Source organism: Hydra vulgaris, chromosome 12 (genome assembly GCF_038396675.1).
Source record: "Hydra vulgaris chromosome 12, alternate assembly HydraT2T_AEP".
NCBI classification, from domain to species: domain Eukaryota; kingdom Metazoa; phylum Cnidaria; class Hydrozoa; order Anthoathecata; family Hydridae; genus Hydra; species Hydra vulgaris.
Genome location: NC_088931.1, coordinates 1,073,990 through 1,099,839, shown reverse-complemented (window position 1 = coordinate 1,099,839; position 25,850 = coordinate 1,073,990). Strand labels below are relative to the sequence as shown.

At 28.3% G+C, this 25,850-nt stretch overlaps 2 protein-coding genes across 2 annotated transcripts in view; one reads left to right on the top strand and one right to left on the bottom strand.

Annotated features, from left to right (window-relative positions):
* LOC101236936 (phospholipid-transporting ATPase IB) overlaps window positions 1–380 on the top strand; it is a 93,860-nt gene extending 93,480 nt beyond the window's left edge. Inside the window, exon 40 of the mRNA XM_065811173.1 lies at window positions 77–380. Coding sequence (XP_065667245.1) covers window positions 77–130 — 54 coding nt within the window. The 3' untranslated portion in view covers window positions 131–380. The remainder of the gene's footprint in view (window positions 1–76) is intronic.
* The window catches only part of LOC101240917 (probable phosphorylase b kinase regulatory subunit alpha), a 110,866-nt gene continuing 85,313 nt past the window's right edge, over window positions 298–25,850 (bottom strand). Inside the window, exons 19-34 of the mRNA XM_065811172.1 lie at window positions 24,716–24,860; window positions 24,240–24,309; window positions 22,480–22,562; window positions 22,257–22,360; window positions 22,075–22,186; window positions 21,802–21,979; window positions 20,100–20,178; window positions 19,535–19,612; window positions 19,284–19,363; window positions 3,245–3,323; window positions 2,372–2,501; window positions 1,997–2,095; window positions 1,661–1,731; window positions 1,339–1,587; window positions 837–1,040; window positions 298–611 (exon numbers count right to left, since the gene is read on the bottom strand). Coding sequence (XP_065667244.1) covers window positions 396–611; window positions 837–1,040; window positions 1,339–1,587; window positions 1,661–1,731; window positions 1,997–2,095; window positions 2,372–2,501; window positions 3,245–3,323; window positions 19,284–19,363; window positions 19,535–19,612; window positions 20,100–20,178; window positions 21,802–21,979; window positions 22,075–22,186; window positions 22,257–22,360; window positions 22,480–22,562; window positions 24,240–24,309; window positions 24,716–24,860 — 1,977 coding nt within the window. The 3' untranslated portion in view covers window positions 298–395. The remainder of the gene's footprint in view (window positions 612–836; window positions 1,041–1,338; window positions 1,588–1,660; window positions 1,732–1,996; window positions 2,096–2,371; window positions 2,502–3,244; window positions 3,324–19,283; window positions 19,364–19,534; window positions 19,613–20,099; window positions 20,179–21,801; window positions 21,980–22,074; window positions 22,187–22,256; window positions 22,361–22,479; window positions 22,563–24,239; window positions 24,310–24,715; window positions 24,861–25,850) is intronic.

Genomic DNA, 25,850 nt, shown 5'->3' with positions numbered 1-25,850 from the left:
TCTCAACAAATAGTTTCTCTTTTAAAGTTCTGAAGTTAGTGAAATTTTTTTTTTTTAATTTTGCGTTTATATCTAGGCTGACGTCATTCGACGGTATGATACAACCCTCGTGAAACCAAAAGGCGAATAATCTCTTGAAATGACAAGTTTCAGATAAATCCCGTGTATTTATTAGCTAATATGTATTTAAATAGAATTTTTTTTTGTTAATAACATTTTTTACGAGTAGTGAATTTATTGTATAAAAATAATCACGAACAACATTTTTATTATAAATTATTTCAATAACAACGAGTGTTTCAAAAATGTAGCATATATTATTAATTTTTTATGTATATATTTTTTTTTTGTTACATTGAAATAAAGAACTTCATATTTAATCTGCAATTTTTCAGTTAGGTTACCTTGCAAAATTCGTTTGACTCCTGCATATGTTTGTAAAACATTTGAAACGACGCCTGGGCTAAATACGTCAACGTTCCGTATTCACCACTCGGTGCGCTGTCGTAAAAGTAGCGGCATATTTGATTGCTTGCTCCGCATGCCGACGCATTGGTTGTAGGTCTATTTTTAGCGACACAGCATAACGTTGCATCTCCGTTTTCATTTTTCTAATTTAAAAAAATAAAGTACTAATTCTCGTAATGTAAATAAAGTTATCTGAAAGTTTTAGTTGCAATTTTTTCAATGTAAAACAATGATAGATTTTCACCCTTATTTTTAGCAACTTTTTATTTATTTAGTAGACTAGGTCTATCAACACAAACTACATGGTATTTATAAGTTATTTTTCAAAAGAGGCGCCTACACTTACGCTATTGGAGTAGTAAAATTACCTGCTTTTCGAGAAAAAGTTGGTTTGCATTTGATACAATAGTGTTTAACTGAATAACGTCGTTGAATCGAAAATCATCATGGTGCTCAAAAAGTTGCGAAACTATTATCATTGCCTCCACTACAAGTTGTCTGTATTCAGGAAAAAGTATCTTGTTGAGTTCCTCCTCTACTTTTAAAGCAAATTTCATTTCACCAGGTGTATTCTATAAGGACAATTTTGTGAATAGTGAACATTTTAAACAAAATCAAGAACATAAAAGGTAAAGAAAGAAAGTTTAACGCAGTTTAGAAGCTTTATTTTTTTAAGTATTTTTTAAAAAGGTACTGATCCCAAAAACTGTAGCTAACTAGCCCTCAATGTTTTATAATTAATATGGTTTATGGGTGCTATGCAGTAACTAAGTGGTAATAAGGAAGTACAAAATTAATAAATTAAAATTTTTTTTTTAAGATTTCAAAACAGTATGTGTTAATCAAATAACAAGATTTAAAAAAAAAAACCTCTTGAGTAAGTCTATCTTCGAGAAAGAAACCATACGGATAAACAGCCATGCCTCGTGATTTAAGAAGGACATGCCATACTTTGTGATAAAAACCTTTAGGCACCCTGTTTAGCGCCCCATCCAGACATCTTCTTCTTAGCCACATTCCTGTCTTCATTGTTTCAAAAGTAGGCTGAAGTTGATTCAACGTAGAGAAAATAACCGGTTGTTGCTTTAGATTCTTGTGTGCTAAAGCCTCTCCTACTTTCTGCATAGAATTAAAACTTTATATTTCATGAAAAACATGAAATAACTTATTACATTTTAAGTAAAAAAACAACCTTGACAGCGGTTCTCACACGTTGCATGCTCCCTTTACGTTCGATTCCAAACACTACAGATTTATCAAACTCTAGGAAAATAACAATTAATAAAATGAAACTATAAGTAAAATATAAATATTATATTTTATGTATGTATGTATGAATATATGTGTGTGTATTTATATATATCGTAAAACTATAACTTTATAAACATAACTGATTTTAATACCAATCAAGAACATCAAAGGAAATGCAGGGTTTCAAAAAAAAATTAAAACTACTTATAAAATCTTTGTCACCCTAACTTTATATTATATTCATGCAAAGATTTTAAAATAAATTTGAAAATCATACCTTGTTCAACGCCAAACTCTTTACCGCTTAATATAAAATACATAAGAGATTTCATTTGAAAAGGACTTAAACTCAATAAATCGTCTGCTGCTTCTTCACCTAATAAAAAACTCACAGTTAGACAGATACCGACAATAAACTAATGTATTCAAATGTGTTATTGTAGGCATTTCAATACATCAAAATAATTGTGAGGATTTGTTTATTCTTTCAAAGGATTTGTGATTCTTTGAAATTTTGGATACTTAAGCCAAACATACACTAAATGCACTCCAGATTAATAGGGTAAAATCCCTCATTTAATTAGCAAATTATGTTCTTGCGTTACGTCGCATTAATAAACAACAAATATTACAACTAGTGAAATAGATAAACCTGAAAGCCCAGACGCTCTTGCATACTCCGCAGCCAGAACCTCCATGATTAGTCCTACTCGTATTTGCAACATTTCACTAAACAAGCTTGGATCTGTTTTCAAGAACATAGATAGATAAGTTAGCATTTCCTAAAAAAAGAGTATTCGATGACGTTGACATTGATTCAAAAAAAGCTAAGAATAAAAGATGCACTGCCATTTACTCATTGTTAAAATCAGTTATCATGATAAAAAACTTAAAAAAATAAACTTAGCAAAGGCACGAATTTACATTCTGCATATGTAAATAAAAATATCACAAATTATCACAAAACCAAAATTTAAATCTTCTATATATATATATGTAAGGAATAATGTTAGATACGTATATAAAGGTGTACACTTAGTTACAGAACTATATAAGATAAAAAAAAATTATTTTTACTAATTTTTAAAAACCTAAAAAAAAATCTTTTTTTTAGCAACAAGATGAAGCGAAAATTTCTGAAAAATCATATGAAAAAAAAGACCTTGTTACTAATTTGTTTCTGTGTTGTAGATTTATATTTTCTTTAGGGATTTTAAGGAGTACTTTTAGTTTGTAAAGAATTGTTTTTAAAATATTAAAATGACTATAAATTTTTCAGACATCGCAAATTTTTTGAAAAATTCATTAAAAGATGTTTACACAATAAGCTAAAACCCGGTACAAAACTTTTTTCAGGAATATTCTTTTGACCTTATTGGTATTTCCATGGTATTCTATTGGTATTTCCATGGTACTCTATTGGTATTTCCAATTCTTATTATTTAGTAGTTAAGTCTCAAAAGTTTTCCTATAAATGCAAAGGTTCATAAAAACCTTTTGACACCAGAAATATATAAAAACCTACTTGCGTTAAAACTGCCGCACTGCTGTCATCGCCACATGCTCTGTATATTAAAGATTTGAGTTCATCTTGAGGAAGTGGTCTATAAAAAAGTGAGAAAGTGGTCTATAAAAATATATATATAAGGGTTGAGCTTTTACCGAAAATTTACCGGTAAATCGGTAAAACTGTTTTACCGATTTACCGGTAAAATGAACTAAAAATTTTTACTAATATATGTTCTTACTTCACGAACATAATTTCTCTGTTCTTACTTCACGAACATAATTTATATATATGCATAATATATATAAATTATATATATATATATATATATATATATATATATTTATTTTATATAATATATATAAATTATATTATATATAATATATATAAATTATATATATGTATTTTATGTAATATATATAAATTATATTATATATAATATATATAAATTATATATATAATATATATAATTTATATATATACATTATATATATATATACATATACATTATATATATATATTATATATATACATATTATATATATATTATATACATATATATATATATATTAAACATATATTTATATACATTATATACATAAATTATATATATATATATATATATATATATATATATATATATATATATATATATATATATATATATATATATATATAATTTATATATATATAATTTATATATATATAATTTATATATATATTATATATATATACATTATATATATATATTAAATACATATATATATATTATATATATATATAAATATATATATATATATATATTATATATATATATAAATATATATATATATATATATAAATATATATATATATATGAATATATATATATATATATATATATATATATATATAAATATATATATATATATATATATATATATATATATATATATATATATATATATATATATATATATATATATATATATATATATTAGGGTTGAGCTTTTACCGAAAATTTACCGGTAAATTGGTAAAATTGTTTTACCGATTTACCGGTAAAATGACGTCGGTAAATTTCGGCAAATATTGTTTTTTAATAACGTTGAAGGATGCTTGAAAATGTTTTAGAATGCTTGAAATGGCTCAACCAATAAATTAAAAATTGAATTAAAAATTTAATTTTCATTTTCCTGTCAACAAAGCTGTTCTTTGTTATGCTTGAAAAGTGATTTTGTTGGTTTAGTTTTGTCTAAACACTTTAAGAAAAACGTTTTTACTTTCTTGTGACTTATTTATCAATCAATGTATTTTGGAAAACGATATTACATCCACGGTTATTTACACATAGTTATAAAACTAATATTAAGTAAATACCTATAAGTTGATATAAAAAAATATTTTTTAACACAAATAATAATAAAAATGATGAACAATGAATTAATAATAATGATAACACTATAATCATAAAAAATAATATATTGAGTATAATATTTATAAATTTACACTAAATAAAACCAATTAACTAAAATAAACAGAAAGAATTAAATAGTTTTAAATACTTAACATATATAAAAAGTAAAATAAAGAATAAGTACATCCGAGGAGATTTTTTAGATACAAAAAATTATAATAAACAACAACAAAAACAACAAACAAAAAAAAAAAAAAAAGAAAAACTAGACTAAATATAAAAAATAAAAATAATAATAATACTAACAACTATAATCAATACTACTAGAATACAACCGTTACAATAATAATCCAAAAACCTAAAATAAACACGCCACACTCTAATATAAAATGATTAAAATCTCCAACTAACAGATAAAAATAGATTAGGTGGGTAAAAATGTATAGGAAAAGTCAACAAACGAGAAAATTAGGAACATTAAAACACAATACAAACACACACACACACACATACACACACACACACACACACACACACACACACACACACACACACACACACACACACACACACACACAACAAAACATATATCATAATATTAAAAAACATAAAAATAGCGATAAAATCACAGAAAAAATAAAATTACACAACATTTAAACATAGAAATAAATTTTAAAAAGTATATATTTTTGTTACATCTTCGACATTGAATTTATAAAAACGTTCCATATTTTTCTTAACTTTGTTTAGCGTTTAACTTCTTTTTTTTTTTCATACATTTTAATTTAAAGATATCTTTTTGTTGTATTTGATCGACATTTTTTTTTCTTTTTTTTTCTTTTGGCTTTTTTTTGTTAATGCTTTCATTTATTCTTTAATATATATATATTTTTCTTTTTTACTTTTAATAATTTTTGTTTTTTTCTAGATGATTCTTTTTTCTTTCTTTTTCACCGTTACAAAAAAGCGACCGCCATTTGCGATGTCATTGCAAAGTCTTCATCATTCATATTTATTGTGGTCTTTATCACTAAATTTGATTTGCGTTTTGGCAAAATGTCGGACGCTTGGAAACACTACACCTTAAACAAAGGGAAAACAGTTACTTGCAAAATTTGTGGAATACAAGTCAATACACAAGTTCCACAACTGGAATGTGGTATCACTTAGACAAGAAACATGGAATCAAAAAGGAAACACAGGAAAAAGTGACATCAAAAGCTGCATCACAATCAAAAAGGCCTAAGATTTCAACTTTTTTTCAAAAGCAATTAATTGAAGAAGTGATATCAAGACTTACAGCACTTGATGGATTTAGTTTCAATGCCATTGTTAACAGCTCTTTCATTCGATCTGCAATGTCTGAAAAAGGTTATGATTCCCCAAAAAATCACAAACAAGCAATCCAGTCAGTTAAAAAGTTTGCAACTGGCGTAAGGAATGACCTAAAAAACACTTTCAATTGTTTAGTGACAATGGGAAAACGCTTTTCAATTACACTGGATGAGTACACTTCTTTGAAAAATCGAAGGTACATGAATATTAATATTCATCAAAAAAGCAATCACTGGAATCTGGGCTTGACTCGAATTTCCGGATCTCTGCCGGCTGAAAAAGCTGCAGCTGTTGTCACTAAAAAAGTGGCAGAATATGGGCTGAAACTAGGCGACAGCATTGTCTGCTCAGTTACTGACGGAGCTTCCATTATGGTTAAGTTCGGAAAACTGGTTCCAACCGAGCATCAAACTTGTTATACCCACGGAATGCACTTTGTCGTTCAAGTGCTGTACGAGAAGCCTTCTCAACAAATCCAACAAAACTCATTTGAAGAAACAAGCGACGACGACGAAGTCAGCAGTGACGAATCTAAATCTGACACCGAAGTCAGTTTTCTTGGTGCCGCCATGGATGAAAATATTCCCATTCCGAAAGTGAAAGTTCACTTGCAATCTGTCATCACAAAAGTCAGAAAAATTGTCAAGTTATTTCGAAAATCGCCCGTCAAAAATGACGTCCTTCAAGAAGAAATTAAGAAAGAGCACGGAAAAGAGGTTTCACTTATCCTTGACTGCAGAACAAGATGGAATAGTCTGCTGTCAATGATTCAACAGTTCCTCAAAGTCAAACATTCAATCAGAAAAGTATTGAAGGACATTTCTCCACTTTTGATTTGCAGTGATGATGAAGAAGACATTTTATCCGACATTGTTGCTGCTCTAGAACCAGTCAAATTAGCAGCAGAAGCACTTTGCCGACAAAATGTAACTCCTCTTATTGCTGAAGGAATTTTCAAGTTTCTTGTGAACAGGCTGAAACAACAAAATTCACCTCTTTGCATTGCAATGAAGAGTGTAATTTTGAGACGTTTTGAAGAGAGAAGGCAGAGCAATCTTGTAAGCTTGTACAGATATCTTTTCAATCCAGAATGCATGTCCGACATTGAAGAGCATAAAGTTTTCAATATGCCTCCGAAATCTGTACTTCAAAAGACCGCCAAAAACTTGCTGTCTAGGCTTTTTCCAACAAATCCAGATGACCTGGAGTTTATTCAAGAAGTGCATGACTCAGAAACTCTTGACGAAAATCCAATTTCTCTTGAAGAGGAACTCGAGGAAGCAATTCAGCATTCGGCCAAAAAACAGCGACACAATTCAAACGACGAATTCAAGGCCATTTCAAAAGAAATGTTGGTCTATGAAGCGACCGGAAAAAGAACTGCAAACCTTGAACTTTTGTTCAATGCACTAGAAACCATCCCACCAACAAGTGTCGAATCTGAGCGAGCCTTTTCTGCCGCTGAATTATTTGTGACAAAAATTGATGCAGAATAAGTGACGACTTACTTGATAGACTTTGTTTTCTCAAAGCTCATTTTTTATCCAAAAATAAATCTCAAAACTAACATTAATGTGTTTTATTTACTTATTACTGCATTTTATGGTCTTCTGTTAATTTTTATTTTTTACCGATTTTACCGGTAAATTTTGATTTTTTTACCGTTTTACCGGAAACTTTACAAGTCGGTAAAAGCTCAACCCTAATATATATATATATAGATAAATATATATAAAGATCTATATATATAGATATAAATACATATATATAAATATATATATAAATATATATAAATATATCTATATATATATACATATACATATATATCTATATATATAGTCTTTAAATTAACTTTTCTTCTGTTGAGAATCTTATCCCTTACAAAGTTCACCAGACCTACTCGCTCTTTGTGAGACTAATTTGAGTTCAGTTGTCTTATCTTGTGATCTGAATGTTGATGGTTAACATCCTTTAATTCGTAAAGACTCCAATAGTCACATGCTTGGTCTGGGCATTTACATTCATAACAATTTACCCATTTGTTGTGAAACTAGGTTTGAATCCACTGACTATTCTTTTATGTGCTTTCGTTTAGCACTACTTCACTCTATCGCCTTTCTCTTTGTTCTATAGTGCTCTCTTTTATCTCAAGGTTGCACTCTTTTTGATGTTATTTCTCATCATATTGACCAAGCCCTCTCTCTTTATCCATAAGCCAATATTGTTGTTGTTGCTGACTTGCTTACCACACTGAATGGCTTGGCTCTAGTGTCAGTGACTCTGCAGGCATTAAAGCCCACAACTTTGGCCTTTCTCAATCCCTAACTCAAATAATCAACTCAAAGCGTCTGTTTATTACTGCTAGAAACCATTGTAAAAAGGTTTTGTCTAACGCTAAAGCCTGCTATTCTCAGGTCATGAAATCTTGTATTTCATCTCAAAAACTAGGCTCTCGTGACTTGAGGAGAATTTTTAATAGTATTAATAATAAAGGCAAATCTGTAATTCCACCTCTCTTATATGGTTCAGACTTTGTCATCTCACCTAAAGACAAAGCTGAATTGTTTCCTAAGAACTTTTCATCAATATCATCTCTTGATTCCACTAACTGCATTCTACTCGATATAGCTGTCAAATAGGTTGATCTATTGCTTGACATTCGTATCACTCCAGTTTCTATATCTAAAGTGATTTCCTACTTAGACTCTGCTTCAGCTTGTGGCCCGGACAACATACCTGTTATAGTCTTGCAGAAGTGTTCTTGCAGAAGAGCTGTGGTCTTGCAGAAGAGCTCTTGCAGAAGTGTTCTTGCAGAAGAGCTGTGGTCTATACTTTCAAAACTACTCAACAAGTGTTTATCAGAGTCTTGTTTTCTTGTCTGCTGGAAAGCAGCATCTGTCATCCCTATTTTCAAAAATTCTGGAGATTGATCTGATTTGTCTAACTACCGTCCCATTAGTCTTCTTCCTATCATAAGCAAGGTTTTTGATCCTTTAATTAACAAACACTTAATTACTCATCTTGAATCTAATAACTCACTTTCTAATCATCAATATGGATTTCGATCTTCTTGTTCTACAGCTGATTTGCTAATAGTAATAACCGATAGGTTTTATCGTACATTAAATAAAGGTGGAGAGGTTAAGGTCATTGCCATTCAATTAAGTGTCATCTTTTTTCTGTGACTGTTCCTAAGTGCTCCAAAAACTCTTATTCTTCTAGTTGTTTTCCTTGAAAATCATTCTTTGGAATTCGCTTCCTTCATTTTGCTTTCCTGATTCATTTAATTTGCAATCTTTTAAGTCATCTGTCAATCATTATCTTGCTCTACAATCTTCATCTTTTTTCTTCCAGTAACTTCTAACTCTAATTAGTAGTTGCTTGGAGTCTTGTTGGTAAAAAAGATGTTAAAAAAAAAAAAATTGTCATTATTTCAAGAAAAATTTTTTGTGCATTCATTGGCTGGTGTTTAAACAAACTCATAGGGAGCATTCACAATATGGAAAAACCTCATTGATCCAGGGCCAATCAAATCACTCAGTGACTATCTCCTTTGAAATTGGCTCAAGGTTATACTTTCCAAAGAATGCTCCTACACAATCCGAAGTACCTCCAGAACTTTCAAATTAGAGGAGCCGCAGCGTAATAATCTCTTTGTTGTTGTCAGATACCATTTGTGAGAAAAGAACCAATGAAACAAGACCCCACTAGGTCTGCTAACATCTTTTTGTGTCTTTTTTTACATGTCTGATTAAAACCCACTATGTGTGCTAAGATCTTTTTCCAGTTTCTCGACTAAAATCAGATTGTTGACTGGGGCATCGGCTGCAAGCAGGCATTTAATTCACAATTGCACATAGACATTTACAGTAAACACAGAGAGACAAAAATTAATTCAATATCTTGAATTAATTTTTGTCTGCAACTTCTGACTTAGGAAACTGCTCAATTATCTTTTCAGATAATAGGACCATTTTCATAGTGTACTATGAAGTTTTTCCATCCACCATTCATGCTAAACTTCTGAGGTTCAGATCTTGTAACTAACAACAGGCTGAGTTCAAAAAGTCATTGGTGATCCCCTCAAGTGAAACCTAACGCTAGGAATTCACAAAAGCAACTTGCTAAGCTTTTTTTTTTTTTCATTTTTTTATTCAACATCTTCGCTTCCAACTAGGCTGCCAGCAACCACTTTTAGAGTTGAAAGTTACAGGAAGAGAAAAGATTAAATTTATAGACTAAGATAACAACTAACAAATGACTTAAAAGATTGCAAATTATATGAATCAGAAAAGCAAGATGAAGGAAGCAATTTCCAAAGAACTAATGTTCAAGGAAAGCAACTAGACAAATAAGAGTTTTTAGAGCACTAAGGAATAGTCACAGAAAAAGGATGAGACTTGATTGAATAACAAGTAACACGATAATGAATTTTAGTAGATGGCACAAGAGACGTTAGCTCTTTCGAGCAGTGCCCATTATAGTATTTATAGAAAAGAGAAAGAGAAGCAACATTACAAGGATGTGATAATGGTTGGAGGTTGGCTGCTATAGCATGTCCAACTATGTTTACAATGCGTTTTTGCACCTTGTCTAAAAGAGAAAGAGCATTATTGGAAGATCCACTCCAGATATGGCAACAGTTTTCCATATAGGGACGGATTCGAGATTTATAGAGATAAAGAATAGAATCTGGAGTAAGAAAATGTCGAGCATGATAAAGAGATGCAACCTTAGCAGATGCTAATTTTGCAATGGATTTGATATATGGTTTTTAAGAAAGATCGAAAGTAAGAGTTAATCCTAGAAGATGAAAGGTAGATGACTCATTGAGTACACCACCATTCGTAAATAAAGGAACATTCAAATTATTGCAATAACGATTGCCTGAAAAAAATTGGGTTTTATCTGAATTAAAGTTCACCAGCCACTGTGAGCCCCATGCTGTAGCAGAAGTGAGATCCTTTTCAAGCTCAAATGCCCCCTCCAAGCAATCAGAGAGTGTTGGCTTCTTATCGAGATAACAAGACTTTCTTGTTCTTTCTCAGTTGCTCTAGGAAGTTTAGGATAGTAAAAAGCTGCTTTATTAACTGGTGGATTTTGCAAGTAGTGGCTCTTGAATCTGCAACAATTTATAACTATTTTATTAGGTAAAGCAAGTCCCTTGAGTCTATTCAATCGAATAAAAAATATTTTTGTTCTATGATATAAAAACATTTGGCTTCAAAAATAAAAATTTCAATATTTGAACCGATTGGAGCCTCCATACTTAATGAATCCAACAGTCGCTAAGCATGACTTACATGCCTCTAGCATGACCTACATGCCTCCAGCATGCAAACCACAAAGTGGGACAGCCTAGCTCTTTCTGCAGGCAGACAAATGCTGCAGTATGTTGTCTAGTGATGTAAAGAGTTAATGAACTAATTCTTTAATAAAACTATTGTTAATAGCTTTTATCAGTCCACTACGTAAAACCTTCCCTTATATATATATATATATATATATATATATATATATATATATATATATATATATATATATATATATATATATATATATATATATAATAAATAATCCTATATAAAGGACAATTTAAGATATATTATATTATCTCTTTGCATTTAAAGTGCTAGCAATTGATTTCATGATTAAGACATGCTTTTCATGATTTAGTCTTTATGACATACTCTTCCAAGAAAGCAATGCCTAACTAGTAAAACAAAAAAGAACACATGCTTCACAAGCATTATTCAGTTTCTCTTTCATTTAACTCAATCAGACAAAGTATTGCATGTAGTTGTGTGTAGTATTCCACAATTCTGAGCATTTACCAGTTTATTCTAAAATAACTCTAGTATTAAGATCTAAATGTGATAAGAATGTTTTTTTAATGCAAATACAATATTGTTAATAAGCTTAAAAGAAAAACTTTTTAATTCTGCTTTCTCTAAACTGACTAGATTTTTTCTGCCCGTAAAATATAACATTATAGGCAGATCTTTCAAAGCAATATCCTGTACACAACAACTATTAGCTAATCAGAAATTAATAAACAATAGTATCACCAATTGTGTTATAGCAATTATAGAAAACAAGCAACTGTAATGGTTGATGGAAAAATATTATTTTAATACCAAAACATCATTATCTGAAATGCTTCTAACTTTTCTCCATAACCATAAAACTTTCTAATTTTTACAGTTATGAAACCTGCAAATGGCCTGCAAATGGGTTCAAAAATGAAAAGAAAAAGTCGCATTTGCATTCTATTATGCAAATTTAAAAAATCAGAGAGTGTTGGAACTGCACCAGAAAAATTTTGAAGACTTTTATTTAAATATTGTTACTACTCTAAAGGCATTTAAAAAGCAGTTTGGTTGATTTCAAAGTGGTGACAACCTTCCAGCATTAATAATGCATCTGTAATTCAACGAATACTGCTTCATAGGTTTTAACTGAAGAGATTGCTGATTAAATGTTAACATTTCTACAGCTATTTAAAAATCTTGGGTAAATTTTAAAACGTTCCATATAGATTCCACAAAAATGGGTTTTATTTAATTTTAAATCAGGCACTCATTTTTGCTATCACCTAATATTTAAAAAAATATCAAGAGTATAATTAAAAATTAAGCAACATTGTTTTATACTTAATTAAATTAATTGCAGCAACATAGTTATTGTCACAATTCTATAAAATATAATATGATGCAACAATATAACAAGTAAGACATAATTGAGTGCAATATTATTTTTTTTTTTTTTTTTTTTTTTTTTTTTTTTTTTTTTTTTTTTTTTTTTTAGATTATTCACCTCCCCAAGGCCCGAGGGGGCCACTACAGTCGAGGAGGCTACTCATTTTTTTGTGTTTTTTTTGTGTTTTTTTTTTATATTATTCGTGGTGCAACCCTCTCTCAACTCTTTAACTCCGAAACACAAACCTTGCCGAGCAAGGCCGCTGCGCGGAGAAACTAAGTTGACTAAATTTACCAAATTTACCAAACTACCAAATTTACCAAATTTACCAAACTAAATTTACCAAGCATAGAAGTACAAAGTAGATGGAAGCAATAAACATCAAAGTATTTTCAAGTGATTACATTACTAAGCTTGCAACTAATAATTTAAAAAAGTTAAACAAAAGTTTTACTAGACATAAATAATAACACAATTTTTAAGTTAAAATTATTTGATACTTTATACTGCTAACTGACATACACTGCATACTGACATATACTGCATACTGACATATACTGCATGTTGACATATACTGCATACTGACATAAACTTTATACTGACATATACTTTATACTGACATATACTGCATACTGATATATACTGCATACTGACATATGCTGCATACTGATATATACTGCATACTGACATATACTGCAAACTGATATATACTGCATACTGACATATACTGCATACTGACATATACTGCATGTTGACATATACTGCATACTGACATAAACTTTATACTGACATATACTTTATACTGACATATACTGCATACTGATATATACTGCATACTGACATATGCTGCAAACTGATATATACTGCATACTGACATATACTGCATACTGACATATACTGCATGTTGACATATACTGCATACTGACATAAACTTTATACTGACATATACTTTATACTGACATATACTGCATACTGATATATACTGCATACTGACATATGCTGCATACTGATATATACTGCATACTGACATGTACTGCAAACTGATATATACTGCATACTGACATATACTGCATACTGATATATACTGCATACTGACATATACTGCATACTGACATATACTTTATACTGATATATACTGCATACTGACATATACTGCATAGTAATAAATAGAGATGTCATTTTTTTAGTTCCTTTTTTTCCAAACAAACCGGTTTTTTGGCTTAAAAAAAAAGTTTGTAATTAGTTGTTGTTGTTTTTTTGTTTGCTTTTTTGTTTTTAACAAATTACTACAATTTTAATTTTATACACTGAAACAAAAACTTGTTTTTTTGTTATTTATTAAAAGATTTGTTTTCATTTTTATATTTAGCATATATTTTATCTGTTTGTCTGATAAGTTCTTTAATTGTTCATCAAATAACTTTTTTTTAACTAATTCATAATAAATTGAAAATGAAAACTAAAAATTAAATTAAAAAAAAGTTATTTAAAATTTTTCTTTAAAATATGCAATATAAGAGAGTTACACTAGCAGCAGAGAAAATTTTTGAGAAAATTTTTAAAATTAAAATCAAGTATCTGATCAATAAAAAAATAAGTTTAAAAAAAGTTTTTAATTTTATTAATGAAATATCACTACATTGCAAAACTATGTAAAAATAAGTTTCATTTTTACTTTTGCAAGTTAAAATTTTTTTTGTTTTGTTTTGTTTTTTAATCGTACTTAAAACATTCTTTTGGTTTTTTTTTGTAATTTTGTTTCTTATTAAACACTTTTACAAAAAATTTAAAATATAATTTTTAAACAAAGATTTATGATAAGATATTCATGTTTGTTATACTCCATTCATTTAATTTGAAATTTATGAAAAAGTTGTTTTTAATGTTCATATTCAAATACTGTATGATAAACCAGCAAAGTATTTTGAAATTTCAGCACTTTATGAAAAATCAGCAATTTTATTCTATTAAATTAAGTGAATCTAATTAAATGCAATTGAATATAATAGGATATAATGAACTTTTCTTGGCAAGAAAAAAGCAAAATATGTTGATTTATGAAAAAAATATGAAAATGAAAAATAACTAAATAATTAGTAGATGTTAATAATACTGACAGTAACATTAAAAAGAACATTTTTTTGCATTACAGAAAAAAAATTTATCAAATTAAGTATAAATATACCCAAAATTAATAATAACTCTGTGAAAGATAAAACACTATAACAAAATATTGAACTATTTCAGAAAAAAGTTCCAGAACTTACAGGAATTATTGCTAAAAGGATTTTTTTCCAGTGCTTTTTCAGGACCTATCAAATTCCAAGGCTTTGCGAAGTTTCCAAGGACCACTGACCACCCTGATACAACCTTCAGAATTAGGGTCGGCATTCGGCAATGCCGACCTAACTGCCAACCTGAAAGTGTTTGAGGTCGGTAAAAAATTGCCGACCTCCTTTCTATTTTTTATAGTCACACCTTTGTATCAAATAATTATTGCCGACCTGATGCCAACCTCAAAAAGATTGAGGTTGGCAAATTATTGCCAACCTCATTTTTCCTAATTCCAAGGGTTGCATATACATATATATATATATATATATATATATATATATATATATATATCTATATATATATTGATTGGTTGTTTTTGTATTATATTATATAAAAATAATATAAAATCTCTCGAACACAAAACAGTGCTCAATATTACTATAATAAAGCAATAAATATTTAAATTTTGTTTAAATGAAAAATAAAATTTAAATATTTATTGCTGTATTTATTTATCTCTCAATAATGTTGTTTTTCATTTAGACGAAACTTAAATATATATATATATATATATATATATATATATATATATATATATATATATATATATATATATATATATATATATATATATACTAAGGGTAGTCATTTTGAGGGAATTTTTGAAAACGAAGTACATACCCAGCTAAAGTTGGAGCAAATATGCTAAAACTTAGTCAAAAACTTTTTTAGGTCAATCGGGTGACTTTTAAGTCCCCCTTAAGACTAAAGTTGTTAAGAAATTGTACTTCAAAAAAGGAAAAATAGGGTGTGTTCAGAGAGTTTGAGGGGGATTGAAATGAAAAAATTATCTCCATTTTTTTTGTTGTTGTTGTTGTTTGTTATCTATATTTTCATTTTAAAAGGGTCATCATGTTTTTTACATATCCTTGGTTAAAACAATATATACGAAAGAAAAAAATGAAAACTTTATGTTACGCAAGGTTATGAAAATCGGCAACAATAAAAAAATTCGTATAAAATAATGCAAAAGAAAATGTGCTGAAGATCCTGCACTGTATGTTTAAGTCACTAAGAGTTTTTATAAACAAATTGTACGTGAAATTGCGTTACATTATTTTATTTTTGTTTTCTCAGATCAAGCAAAAGCAAACTTTTTGTCATAAATGAGGCTAAACCAGCTATTACATTTACATATCTAATTTAAAAAAATTGTTTTGAATTTTAAACTTTATGTTAAAAATTAAAATATTGATTTTTTTTTTATTAAGGTCTTCAACTCCCTACTGGAATGGACATTCTTCAACACATTGCCTACAGAAGATCACTACTTCCTCATAATGTTAAGAAGTCAACAATTTTATCATGCCCTCCTAATAAGATTCAGGGTTACAAGAGATATGAAGTAGATGACTGTGAATGCATTTTAGGCTTAATTAAAAGACCATGGCTTAAAGCAGGATTTCAAGTAATGTCAGATAAAAATATTATCAAGAATCTAATGAAGATGGACAAGAAGTATTTAGATTTGAGTATAAATAAATACAGAGGAACAGCTAGAGACAAGGTTAATCAAGGGGAGTTTATTTCATTTTTGAAAAAGCTGTTTTGGATTGGTTCTACAGATTTAAAAAACCAAATTAGGAAGGATAAAAAACGCTCATATAAAGATAAGCACGATGATTTAACTTTGGAAGACCAGGAAGGACCGAGGCATTTTAGTTTGGGATCAGAAGATAGAAAATTTAGCAAAAAGGTTTTATGTTGTTTTTAGTGGGTTAATTTGACCTTTTTTGTTAAAATTTGCTAATTTAACATACATTATTTGTTAATACACATACACCATGTTAAAATAAATTTTAGGTTTCTGAAGGTGTGAGGAAGAGGACAAGGCTAGAAGACGAATCTCCTAAGATTGACACTACCTCAGAATTAGACTTGAATTTCACTGACACTAGAGCTGATTCTGATTCAGAATTTGAACCCGAAGTTTGGCATCATAGAAGAGCAGATGATTGTAACATTACTGCCAAAGTCCCTATGAATATTTTTGATGGAAATGTATCTATCATAGCTACAGCAAATGATATCTCTCCGAATGTCTTACCAAAAAGTAACTCAAGCGATTCTTCAAGATTGTTGAGTTGATATCGCAAAATGCAAAGCCAGTGCTTCAACAGCATTAAGGAAGATGAAAAAAACTGCCAAGGATACTGCAGAAATTGCTAAATTAGATATAAAGAAGGCCGTGTATAATTCATTTTGACGGAAAGACTTTGTTTGAAATGAATCAGGGAAAAAGACTGAGTAATGAAAGATTAGCTACGCTCGTTATTGAGGGGGTGTCGCATCTTCTTGGAGTACCTGCCTTGCCGTCTTCTTCAGGTGAAGATATGTATATAGGAATCATGAAAATACTAGAAGAATATGACCTTATTTCAAAAGTATGCAGAGTATGCTTTGACACAACTTCAAGTAATACTGGTTCTAAAAAAGAATCACTTATTAGGATTGTAAAAGAGGTAGACAAATACCTTCTTCTTCTAGCATGTAGGCATCATATCATTGAGCTTAGAATGGTTCATTTCTGTGAAGCAGTGATAAAAGAAATAGCGTAGGGCCTGAAAATACCTTATTCGTAAAGTTCAAACATATGTTTGAGAACCCTAAATTCAAATACGACAAAAATAACCTGACCTCTTTTGATTGGAAAACCGTTGAAAGAACAGTTTTGAAGGAAGCTGCAAGGAAAACATTAGATTACTGTGAGACCTATATTACTAAAAAACGCAATATGAGGAATGACCGAAGAGAGTTGGCTGAACTAACCATGCAGTATTTATCCCCTTCTGCACATTTCAAGTTAAAGAAAACTGGAGCTGTTCATCATGCTAGGTTTTTAGGCAAGAGTTTATACTACCTTAAACTTCAGCTTTTGTGCAAGCAACTGACATTTGTGCAAGAAAATGATAATCTACGCGAAGATTTAAAACTCATCTGCGAGTTCATAGTATGTTTTTACACAAGGTAGTACCTTCAAGCACATAAAGCGATTCAATCTCCTGCGTCTGATCTTGATGCAATCTTTCAGATGAATGAGTATAAGAAAGTTTGCTCCAATCCGGAGGCAGTAGACGCTGTGTTAGCATCTCTTTATAAGCATACATGGTATCTTGATTCAACAATTATTCCCTCGGCTCTTTTGGATAAAATTATTTCTATGGATAAAAAAACAGCCATTGCAGATGCTTTGCTTTTCTTCCAAATGCCGGATCCAGATTTTTTTTAACATAGAAGCAAAGAACGAATAGACGAGATTAATATCATAAATAATATGAAGGTACCAACTCTCTCTCTTTTGGTTAATGAGTTTTCATATTTAATTTTTTCAATGATAGGGTTGGATAATCAGAGAGTGAGAGACTGGTTGTCACTTCCACCCCAATATTGGCACACCCAGTCCTCGCTTAAGAATTTTGAAAACTTTGCCAAAATGTTAATTGTTGTCAATGATCATTCTGAACGAGCAATCAGAATGATGCAGCAGTTTGTGCAAAGATACGAAAATGAAGATGACAAGCAGAACAGACTTTTAACCGTCGACAAAGTAAGGTCAACATTCAAGGTTTTTGGTGTGGGAAAAAGTAATATTACAAAAAAAAAACAGAAAACCTGATGTCACTCTCTAAACTAAAGAAACGGAAATTGTAGACAGGAAATTGTTGTTCATTTTAAAATACTTGTTTCAATTAACGCATAATTTTTGTCTTGGTAGTATTTGTAAAGATTTTTATTAAAGGGTAAATTACTTGTTTAGTTCAAAATAGTTTGTTTTTTTGGTTGATAACATAATTTGCTGATTTCATAACCACTTGCGTGACTTAAACTTTCCATTTTTTGATTTCTTAAATATCGTTTTAACCGAGAATATGTAAAAAAAATGATGACGTACCCTTTTGAAATGAAAATATAGATAGCAAATAACAAATAAAAAAAAAAAAATGGAAATAATTTTTTCATTTAAATCCCTTTCAAACACCCTGAACACACCCTATTTTTCCTTTTTTGAAGAACAATTTCTAAACAACTCTAGTCTTGAGGGGGACTTAAAAGTCACCCAATTGACCTAAAAAAATTTTTGACTAAGTTTTAGCACATTTGCTCCAACTTAAGCTGGGTATGTACTTCGTTTTCAAAAATTCCCTCAAAATGACTACCCCTAATATATATATATATATATATATATATATATATATATATATATATATATATATATATATATATATATATATATATATATATATATATATATAAACTGTTTTTAAATTGAATTAATAACTTAATGCAACATACTGTTTAATAATTTCTTCAAAATGTAAATGAGGTAACCCTATTCCAATATGCTTCTGGTTGACAAGAAATACAGTGCATACCTGAAAATACAGTGCATACCTGAAAATGAGTTAAGTTAAATACAAATAAAAAAATTCTTAAATTTGGAATTTTTAAAATTACTTTTAGTTATAAATCTAACTCATAAATATAAATAACTGCCCATAATACCTTATAAATAACTCATTAAACTACCAAGCTTGTCATAATACCTGACTCAAATCTTGAACAGTCTTTTTCAACATTCCAGATGTATGCCTCACCAAAGACCATAATTTCATATGACAAGCCTAAAATATTGAAAAATAAATTGTTTCTAATAAATCTATGAATGGAACAAAAATATTATTCAGTAATAACTTATTGATAATGCAGAAAAAATTCAATTCAAAAGAAAAATAATCAAGCAGAAAATTAAATTCCAAGAAACCAGAAATTGCATGAACACTTAGGTACAAAAAAAGTTTTCTAATTTCATCATAACTTTACATATCCTAAATCCACATACAATCTCATAAAAAAAAGAAATAACCCTATAAAGTTTTTTGTGCAGAAAATATTTTTAAAAGTTTTTTTTGTGGAAAATATTTTTAAAAGTTTTTTCTATGGAAAATATCATTAAAAGTTTTTTTCTGTGGAAAATGTATTTAAATGTTTTTTTTGTGGAAAATATTTTTAAAAGTTTTTTCAATAACTATCCATAAAATAATTTTTTAAATTTTTTACCAAAAAAATTTAACTTTTCAAAGCAACAACTTTTTTTTAAAATAAAGATACCTTTTCATATAACTCTTCAAGTAGCTTGCTAACTGTAAAACCTGGAATTCCATACAATTTTATATCGTAGTTAAACCCCCTGAAAATGCAATCTTATTGTTAAACCTCTTGTAATATAGTTATGTATTATGTTTATAAAATGTCAAAAAAATATAGCAGAAATAAGAGCATTTATTTTCATTTTAAATTTATTCCATCTAGTCAATTTTTGATCAAGTATCACTTATCTTTTTTCACCTTCTTGTGTGGCTGATGTTTTTAATTGCAGTCAACACGTTCGTTCATCAGAGAAATTTAAATCATTGCAAAATATCAAAAAACTCTTCTTATATTACTAATTCGTAATTCAAGACTTAGTAATATCTTGACTACTTCTAAAAATCTAAAAAAACTAGGCTCACATAAAGTTTTTGAAATTCTTCAAAAGTATCAAGTAACAAGTATCAAGTAACAAGTACCAAGTATCATTAACAAATTTGTTAATCATACTGTAATGACTCTAACAAAAGTCAGATCTTTTTAACTCTCTCAAAGATAAGACTATATTATTAAAAAATTTTTGTAACCATTTATCTTATGATTTTAATAACCACACTCCTCCTGACTTAACAGACAAATCTTAGTCAGTCACTTTAATTACACAGGCTTTTGTAAAAAGTTATTTTTCAAAATTTTGAGATTCCTCCCATAGTGCTGCAAAAACTATTTTTGGTACTTTTAAATCTACAAGTACTTATTTAAATCTTACTTTTCTGCAATTGCAGTTCCTGCAGATGCAATTTCTTTCCAGCAGGAAAACTGCATCTGTCTATTTTTAATTTCTCTGGAGATTAATCATTAATCATAAGCAAACATTTGTTATTTTGACTGATGGTAAAAATCTACATATTAGAATTTGCAAATTATATTGCAAAAATAATGCTTTAAATAAATACTTTAATGTCAATGAATATCAAATTTTATAAAAACTATCAATCAATTCAATTGCAAAAATCTTGCTTTTATCCTGATTATTATTTTCTTACTTCTGATTCCATTCTTTACTTCTTTATTCTTTTTTTCATGAAACATTAATTAAAAAAAAAAAAAGTGATTGACCAGGTGTTAGGGTTTACTAAAATTTGCATCCATGTGTGTGTGTTTGACATTAGAGTTCACTTATTTAGTGTTATTTAATTAGGGTTTTTTTTCTTAGTTTGTAACTATATGACTGATAATTGTCAATAAGCATGAAATCATATATGCTATCAAAAAGTTGTATGTGATATATAAATTTATCATTATATATATATATAAATATATATATATATATATATATACATATATATAAATATATGTATATATATATATATATATAGATATATGTATATATATATATTTATATATAAATTAAGTTAGTGTATTCTACAAATAGAGTGCTCAATGTTCTAAAAGAACAGAGCAATAATAAATTAGTAAAAACACTTATCTAACTTTTGATCACCATCAGTAGGTTCATCAGGAAGAATCATTCAGAATAATCAGGAAGAATCAAGATTCTTCCTGATGAGCCTACTGATGGTGAAACACAGTGTTGAAGTAATCAAAAATTAGATAAGCGTTTTTACTAATTTATATATATATATATGTATATATATATATATATATATAATATATATTTAATATATATATATATAATATATATTTATATATATAGTCATACTTTGTTGTGTTCAAGTAATGGAGAATATCAGCTTGTGCACAAATATCATCAGTTTGTTCTAACTGAGTACGAATTTCATCAATGTCTACTTCATCCTTTTCTTCTGGAGGATTGCTACTTTTTGAGGATTGACAATCAGTTGTATCAAAAACAAACCTTTGGACTATCTGAGAGCATTCTAAAAAAATCTCATAACAATCAGTTAAAAGAAAAATGAAAAGTATCATAATCATAAGTTGTAAACAAAAACAAAAAAAAATTGTAAAAAAAAACCTTCTTCGTCAGAGGCCGAACCAAATGATGTAGCAGATGTCCAAGAAGCAGCACGGCTTAGATTTCGACTTCGCGCAACTGACCCATAAATACTATGATCAAGTGATGACATCTAAAATTATTTAAAAAATTGAATCAAGAAATTCATTTTATGTATTACAAAAAACTTTAAATTAACTTACACTTCCTCCATAAACAGTTTGCTCTCCAACTGAGTCATCGTAATTCTTTAATACTTCCCCAGGTCGAGGAGATACAGTTGGATCAGGAAAACGTCGAATTATATCTAAACTTATTTTCTAGTCAAAATCAGGATAATTTTCTTATTATAAATACTTTCTAAATATATATCCTTGCTTATTATTTATTTTTTTGATTATATATATTTTATAAAATTGAACTTGCCTGCAAAATGTTTTGGTTTCACAAAATCTAAATTTTTAATGCTTGATCTTGATAGCATTTCAGACAACTTGCCAACACGAATTCTAAAATTGAATACAGTCAACTTATTATCAGCTTATTAAAAACATTAAAGAGTATTCATCTCATATGGTTAAACAAGTTAAAATATATCTTGCTTACTATTACAGTGAAACTGGGCAGCATTTATAAAACCTAATCTAATGTTTACCATATACAACCACTGACTTATTCTCACAATATTCTATAGTTATTTAAGAAATGTAAAAAACACTTTTTTTTTTGATAATGTATAAAAACTATAACTTTTTTACAAAGTATCTGTAATGACTTTTTTATTTATTTTTTGTTATTAAAAAATATGTTTATAATAATTCCATTTGAATATTTTTTAACACAAAATTATGTTTTTCACAAATATACTTTGGATCATAATTCTGAGGAATAAATTTTGCTAAAGACCTTAGCAATTTTGCTGATGACAACACCCTCTACATTTGTGACCACAATGACCAAAGAACTCTTTCTTGTTTGCAAGGAGAAATTATTAATACCACCACTTACTTGAATTAAATAATGTCTAACCCTAACCCTAACTTTAACCCTGACCCTAACCCAAACTTTAACCCTGACCCTAACCCAAAGATATGCTTCTGTAAATTAGCAATGTCCCATTTACTTTTGAAAGAAGTGGATAATTGATAAAAATTATTTTTTTCAAATATGTCTGACCTAAATACTTAAAGGGGAATTTTCTTTTTATAACAAAAACTACAATTTATTTCAAAAACAAAAAGTTAACATGTTTAAGCATGAAAAAAAAATTAATAAAAATGCAATACAAATCTTTGCAGCTTTTTTTTGGTTGCATATTGGGATACTGATGAACATTTCATTATTTTCAAAGAATGCAAAGATTATATTGGGCTTAAAACCTATTAAAAAAAATAGCAACAACTAAGCAATTCAAAAAGATATTTTGAAATAAAAAATAGCATATAAAAAAAGTTATAAACACATGTTCTACAAAACTCAGGAAGAATTAGGAAACATGAAGATAATTGAAGATGAAAATGAGAATGAAAATGAAAAATAAAGATGAAAATGAAAATGAAAGATAAAAAGAATTTGGCAAAATGTAAAAATGATACTTAGCTGCATAATTTCCTAGGAAAAAATTATAAATAGATTTCTAAAAAATTTTCTAAAAAAGTTTTCTAATTTAAAAAACTTTTGAAAAAAAAAAAAAAAGGAAAAAAAAAAAAGAGTTTTGAAAACCTTACTACCACCCAGCCTCACCTTACTACCACCCAGCCTCACCTTACTACCACCCAGCCTCACCTTACTACCACCCAGCCTCAGAACCATTAAATTGAGTTTTAGAGCTTAGACACTTATTACCAGATAAATGTCAGAATAAAAAAATGAGGATATTAATGAAGTAACAAGTGAGATAAATATTGAAAGTTTTGTTAATGTCAGATAGGATGATGATGATGATGATGATGATGATGATGATGATGATGATGATGATGATGATGATGATGACAATAATGATAATGATGAGGATGACATGCTGACACTGATGGTGGTGGTGTTAGTAATGATGATGATAGAAATAAAGTCTTAGTGCCTAAAGTTTGTATAAGGTACTTAAATTTTTGTTTAGATCATCTAAAAACACTTATCTATTATTATCGTTTATACAATTGAATTTGTTAAGAAAGAATAAATAAGTATACCTGACACTGTATAAGTACCCACTAGTAACTTGCAATATGAATCTTCCAGCAGCAGATGACATTGAATCTTCTATAAAAATGATTTATAATTTTTTCAAAAAGTTATTACAACCATTTTCTTTACGCTGCAGAAAAAATAATAATAATCATAAATTTTGATTTGTTAAATTATAAATTATCATAATTGCTTAATTTTATAATTTATTCATTTGTAAATTGTATTTTAAACAAGTATTTTATCTACAATTTTAGTCTTCAAATAATATTTATTTTATATTTGTTATTTATAAATTGTGATTAACTTTTTATTTAGCAGAAGAAGAAACATAAAAAGAGAAAACATAATCTGTATAAATTATTGTAAAACTCACCAAAGAGTGAACGAGTTGTGGGTATAGTTAGAGTGGGACAGCCAATTAGTTTCTAGTCTTAATGAGTGGGCTGTTATAAACTATTTAAATAATTTTAAAACTTACCTAAAAGTGAATGAGTTATAGGTATAGTAAGAGTCGGACGACCAGTTAGTCTCCAGTTATTACGAAAATATTCTAAATCTGTCTTTAATGAATCAACTAACAGCTCATTATCCAGGCACATGTAAAACTGACGATAATCTAGAAACTAAATGTCAAATTTTATAAAACAACTGATATGTATATATATAACTAGTTATATATATATATATATATATATATATATAACTAGTTATATATATATATATATATATATATATAACTAGTTATATATATATATATATATATATATATATATATATATATATATATATATATATATATATATATATATATATATATAACCCTAACCCATGCGGTAGTGGTGTCATGGTAGAGCGCTCGCTTTATAAGCGAGTGGTTCCGAGTTCGATCCCCACCACTCCCTGGTAGTGCCGCGCTCAACTTGTTTTTTTCTTGCAGCAGCCTTGTTCGTCAAGGTTCGTGTTTCGGAGTTATAGAGTTGAGAGAGGGTTATAACTACAATTAAGTAGCCTCCTCATCTGTAGTAGTCTTCTCGGCCTTGGAGAGATGAATTAACAAAAAAATATATATATATACATATATATATATATATATATATATATATATATATATATATATATATATATATATATATATATATATATATACTCATAACAATATAAATATTCATAACAAATGAATATATATATACATATATTACATATATATATATGTATATAATCATATATTATATATGTATATAATCATATATGTATATAATCATATATTATATATATATATATATGTATATATATACACATATATATATAATATATGTATATATAATATATGTATATACACACTGTGTCAAAAAAGTTTTTATCCACTTTAAGAAAATCAAATAAAATTGCTATGCAAACTCAATTAGTGTTTTAATATCTTGTGTTTCCAACACGAGCTTTTATTACCTCATGCAGTCTGTTTTTCATAGTATCATCTAATTTTTGGGTAATTTTTGGAGTGATTGAGCCCCACTCTTTCATAATTACTGATTGTAGTTGTTGCCGATTACTCACATCAAGGTTCCTAATTCTTCTACCCAATTCATCCCACAGATGTTCGATAGGATTCAAAT